Here is a 5,040-nt window from a genome sequence, read left to right on the forward strand (position 1 = left end):
GAAGGCAGCGCTCAGACTTGGAGAGGGAGGGGCAGCGGTGTCCGCCAATCACAGACTATTGCATATTACTGTAAGCACAGCCATAGAATACACTGAATGGCCCTTTCATGCCCGGGGGCCTCTAGTGTCAACGAGTCACAGGAGACTGTCAGAGGTGTAATGCTGTCCATACCGAGTAATACATCGCACCCACTTCCTTTTTTTTCCTCTTACAGTTACGCAGCGCAGAGAGGATCCGCCCGTTACCGCTCTTCTGCATCGTTGCCACCGCCGGAGTCTGGGCTGCAGCTTTGTACTTCTTCTTCCAGACCCTGAGCAGTTGGGAGGTAACTTCCCCCAAATTCAGTATGACCTCTCGGCATCATCGCCTCATCCTTGGGATCTTTGCAAAGCCTCAGTAAACTACATGTCCCATGGCGCATTGGGACATTATCAATTACAGTCGGTAGGATTGGGGTGGTACCCTGTTTCTCCGAAAATAAGACCTACCCCGAAAATAAGACCTAGTTGTGACCATTCCCGGGGCCGGTGGTGTCATAAGGGGGAACTTGAAGAAAGGCGGGAGAGAATCAGCGGTACCAACAAAGCCAGCGCTAGAGGAAGCGAGGCGGCAGTGGAGGGAGCAGAGCCGCATAAGCCGACGCCTCCTCTATAGCGCCGGCTCCTGTCACAGGCGGAGTGATACCAAAGGCACTCCGCCTGTGAGGAATCAATAGGTACGGCACCCCTGATTGCCCTGACCACCATATTTTTTTACATGAATAAGTGTGGATTGTTGTACATTTAAAAAAAAAAGACCTACCCCAAAAATAAGACCTAGTGTGTTTTTTTGAGCCCAAAAAAATATAAGACAGTGTCTTATTTTTGGGGAAACACGGTAACAATGGTTCCAGTGTACAGTGGGCGGGTGATGCTGAGCAGCAGATGATGGAAGGCAGACGTAACACATGTTTAGTGATCGAGGCAGCGCCAACACCAGCTGTGCCTGAAAGGAAGGTAAAAGTGGGCGTTGAGGAGACCCGGTCGCCCGCCACACAGGGCAGAGGGGACAAGTCTGTCTGAATTCTGCCCTTGATTGTGGAATTGAGAAGATGGAAGCAGCAGATCGACAAAACGGCACTTTACCGCTCCGTATTCATCCGCCGCATTGTGTGTTTTTGCAGGAGACCCCGGCGCAGTCTCGGGAGAAGAATCGGGAGTGTACTCTCATGCATTTCTACGATGACCACGATATCTGGCACTTCCTGTCAGCCACTGCCATGTTAGACCTAGTTGTGACCATTCCCGGGGCCGGTGGTGTCATAAGGGGGAACTTGAAGAAAGGCGGGAGAGAATCAGCGGTACCAACAAAGCCAGCGCTAGAGGAAGCGAGGCGGCAGTGGAGGGAGCAGAGCCGCATAAGCCGACGCCTCCTCTATAGCGCCGGCTCCTGTCACAGGCGGAGTGATACCAAAGGCACTCCGCCTGTGAGGAATCAATAGGTACGGCACCCCTGATTGCCCTGACCACCATATTTTTTTACATGAATAAGTGTGGATTGTTGTACATTTAAAAAAAAAAGACCTACCCCAAAAATAAGACCTAGTGTGTTTTTTTGAGCCCAAAAAAATATAAGACAGTGTCTTATTTTTGGGGAAACACGGTAACAATGGTTCCAGTGTACAGTGGGCGGGTGATGCTGAGCAGCAGATGATGGAAGGCAGACGTAACACATGTTTAGTGATCGAGGCAGCGCCAACACCAGCTGTGCCTGAAAGGAAGGTAAAAGTGGGCGTTGAGGAGACCCGGTCGCCCGCCACACAGGGCAGAGGGGACAAGTCTGTCTGAATTCTGCCCTTGATTGTGGAATTGAGAAGATGGAAGCAGCAGATCGACAAAACGGCACTTTACCGCTCCGTATTCATCCGCCGCATTGTGTGTTTTTGCAGGAGACCCCGGCGCAGTCTCGGGAGAAGAATCGGGAGTGTACTCTCATGCATTTCTACGATGACCACGATATCTGGCACTTCCTGTCAGCCACTGCCATGTTCTTCTCATTCCTGGTAAGTGAGCTCCACCATGTGCGCCAAGAATGGGCGGAGCTCTTACCCACACTGCGGGCTGGGTACACCAGTCCGAGTAAGAACCATCTGCTGCCTGACTACTGGTGGACTCGCTGCACACATCGTACATGCAGAAGCTGGTGTTGCAGTTGATAGGTCAGCCTTCAGGTGGCACCACGTGTCTGGACAGAGGCTCCATGAGGCACAGCATGGAGGAGGAAATCCTGGAGGGTTTAGGGCAGCGATGTCCAAACCCCAGCCCCCCAGCTGTGGTGGAACTACGAATCCCATGAGGCATTGCAAGATTCTCACAGCCACAGACATGACTCCCGGAGAGAGATGCATCATGGGATTTGTAGTTTCACCCACAGCTGGAGGGCCGGAGTTTGGACATCCCTGGCTTAGGGAATGTTACCTATGCTTTCCTATAGCAGTCGTGCTGTGTGATTTAAACACGGCTGTGCAGTCTAATAGTTGCCTGACCATGCTGCCTTGTGCAATCTGTAATCTGACAGACCCGGTGAGACACGCCTCCTTTCTAGTTCAGCATTAGTCTGCGCGAGGGCACTTGTTTATAAGGGGGTTGTGGCCACCAATCAGCTCTGCCATCATAGGGCACCGGAGCGGGAGGGGAGGAAGCACGTTTTCAGAAATTTTAATTCACAAAATTAAAACTTCAACCTGCAGATACCACAGTAGCCTGGAGATGGCAGTATTTCTGTGTTTTAAACTGTAATTGTCAGCTACAATTACAGCAGTAAAATAATCAGTTGTGTGCATTTATTAGCACAAAAAAAAAACAGCAATTTTTTAAATTAAAGTAATGCCACAAATAAAAAAAATCTTATATGTCCTTTTAATACATAAAATTTTAATTTAGTTAAGCACAGAGCATGGAATTTGTGTTACTTATATATGTAAGGAGAACTGTGATGTAGCGACAGAAGGGGGTTAATTTGCATGTTTTTCCGATAACCTCCTCGTCACTCACAGCTGCCCTCATTATATATGAAACCTGTAGCAAAGGGATTACTGAACCCCTTCCCAGTGGCCCTAGGCATATATGTGGCAGCAAGGAGGCCTAGTGCATGCTGCCACATATGCACGTTGCTGCTTTGTGTCGGGAATGCACACAAACGCACGCATTCCCGGCACTGTGACTGTCACTGGCCACTCCCCATCACAGAGCGACGGTTGGTAGAAGGTAGGATGGGCTCAGATGGGAAGTTGGGAAATGAAGACTGATTGGTTAGCGCACTCCTGGGGGGAGGGGGGGGGGATTGTTGTGGCCGTTGTGCGGCTCCTTGTGTTATTAGACCGGGGTGTCTAACTGTGTAATATTGAATGGAAAGCAAGGAAGGGAAGGAGCGCAACACTAACTGGCGCAGACTTTGTGGAGCTAAATAGACCAGTCTATTGCGCTCCTTCCCTTCCTTTCTTCCTGTTCAATATCCCGATCACGAGATCAATGAGCCAATCACAGTGATCACATGATCAGGAAGCCCTTTGCGTACCTTCTGGTTGCTTTCCATGGCTTAGTTGCCTCATCGCACCCAGGCCCGGCGCTACCATATAGGCAGGTCAAGCAACTGCTTGACGGCGCCAGCGGGGGAGGGCGGAAAAATGCGACTGGCCGCGGCGGCGGCTCTGATCACACCTGTCAGCGCTCCCTCTCTCTCCTGCCGGCCGCTGCAGCTCCAGAGCGGCCAGGAGGAGAGAGAGAGAGAGGGAGCGCTGACAGGTGTGATCTGAGCAGAGGAGCGGCAGGTATGTTCCTCTCCACCCCGCCGGCTACCTTGCACGCCGTGTCGAGTAGACAGTGAGAGGAGAGAGCTGCACTCGCAGCCCTTCCTCTCAGCTACAGTCCATGTACCCATTGCACTCCTTACCGCTAATCCGTAGTAATAGTTTGGGTGCATCAGTAGTCGCCGGATGGCCACCGTCTGAATAGTATATAGGAACTTATGGACACCGGCACTCCAAGGTAGAATAACGTCTTTTAATTGACGTTTCATGCAACAATACACTTATTGCAACGTTTCGGGGTCATACAGGATCCCCTTCATCAGGCAGAACAAGCTGTCACAGGAGTTCTAGCACAGCGCTGAGCTAGAACTCCTGTATTGGAGGGGACAGGGTCAATGAAGAGAACCTGTCACCTCCAAATGCTATCACACAGGGGTTTGTTAGCTAGCTCGTGTGTGATAGCAATAAAGTTTAAGTGAAAAAAAAAATAAAGATTAATAAATTATAAAATAAACATTTATTAAAAAATAAATTAAAAAAATAATAATTAAAATGATAAAAAGTAAAACGATAGTAATATTAAAAATAAATAAATCAACAAATAATTAGAAAAAAAATTATAACAATGTGTAGGCAAAAATCCTTGCAGCGGCCCCGATCACACCGGCTATATATGGTATATGCCTAGGTGTCAGTATTAGAATTACTGACTATAACAGACCAGGATTGTCATTGAGTTTATCTTCAGGTTACTTGGATCCCGCCAACGCTACTAAATCTGAAGCCCGGGCTTCCATGGCCATGACAGTTTTAAAAGGTTGTGCCGTGTGCTTCCATCTCCAGGTCCTGCTCACCCTGGACGACGATCTGGATGAGGTTCGGAGAGACAAGATTCCGGTCTTTTAGGGAGAGGCGGCATCGTTTCCTCTCTTCCTTCGTTTTGCCATCGGCACGCACCCAAAGCCTGCGTCCGAGGCCCCGGAGAGGGATTATCGCCTCTCTAGAGGAAAGCGGAGGAGCCGGAGAGGCGGACTTGTCCTCTAAGAACAAACCAATCAAATGCTGCCTGGAAGTAGCCGCACTGCTCCCGTGTCATCTACAGGGCCACTACGGTCTTCAGCGTTCACTATGGTTATCGCTCGCGCACAACTGACTCGATCGGAAACTCTGAACTTGAATCCAGGGGAACATTTTCAGCCCGGAACCCCCCCGGAGACCGGATCACATTTGGCATCGGGTGATAGGGATCACA

The 5,040-nt window shown here is 49.8% G+C and overlaps 1 protein-coding gene across 2 annotated transcripts in view; it reads left to right on the forward strand.

Moving 5' to 3' along the window:
• SIDT1 (SID1 transmembrane family member 1) overlaps positions 1–4,773 on the forward strand; it is a 48,546-nt gene extending 43,773 nt beyond the window's left edge. For both annotated transcript variants that reach the window (XM_018572069.1, XM_018572070.1), the window contains 3 exons: positions 216–326; positions 1,929–2,042; positions 4,632–4,773. In XM_018572069.1, coding sequence (XP_018427571.1) covers positions 216–326; positions 1,929–2,042; positions 4,632–4,694 — 288 coding nt within the window. In that variant the 3' untranslated portion in view covers positions 4,695–4,773. The remainder of the gene's footprint in view (positions 1–215; positions 327–1,928; positions 2,043–4,631) is intronic.
• Positions 4,774–5,040: the final 267 nt, after the last annotated feature.

This window comes from Nanorana parkeri, unplaced genomic scaffold (genome assembly GCF_000935625.1).
Source record: "Nanorana parkeri isolate BGI_ZX_2015 unplaced genomic scaffold, ASM93562v1 scaffold1924, whole genome shotgun sequence".
Classification (NCBI taxonomy): domain Eukaryota; kingdom Metazoa; phylum Chordata; class Amphibia; order Anura; family Dicroglossidae; genus Nanorana; species Nanorana parkeri.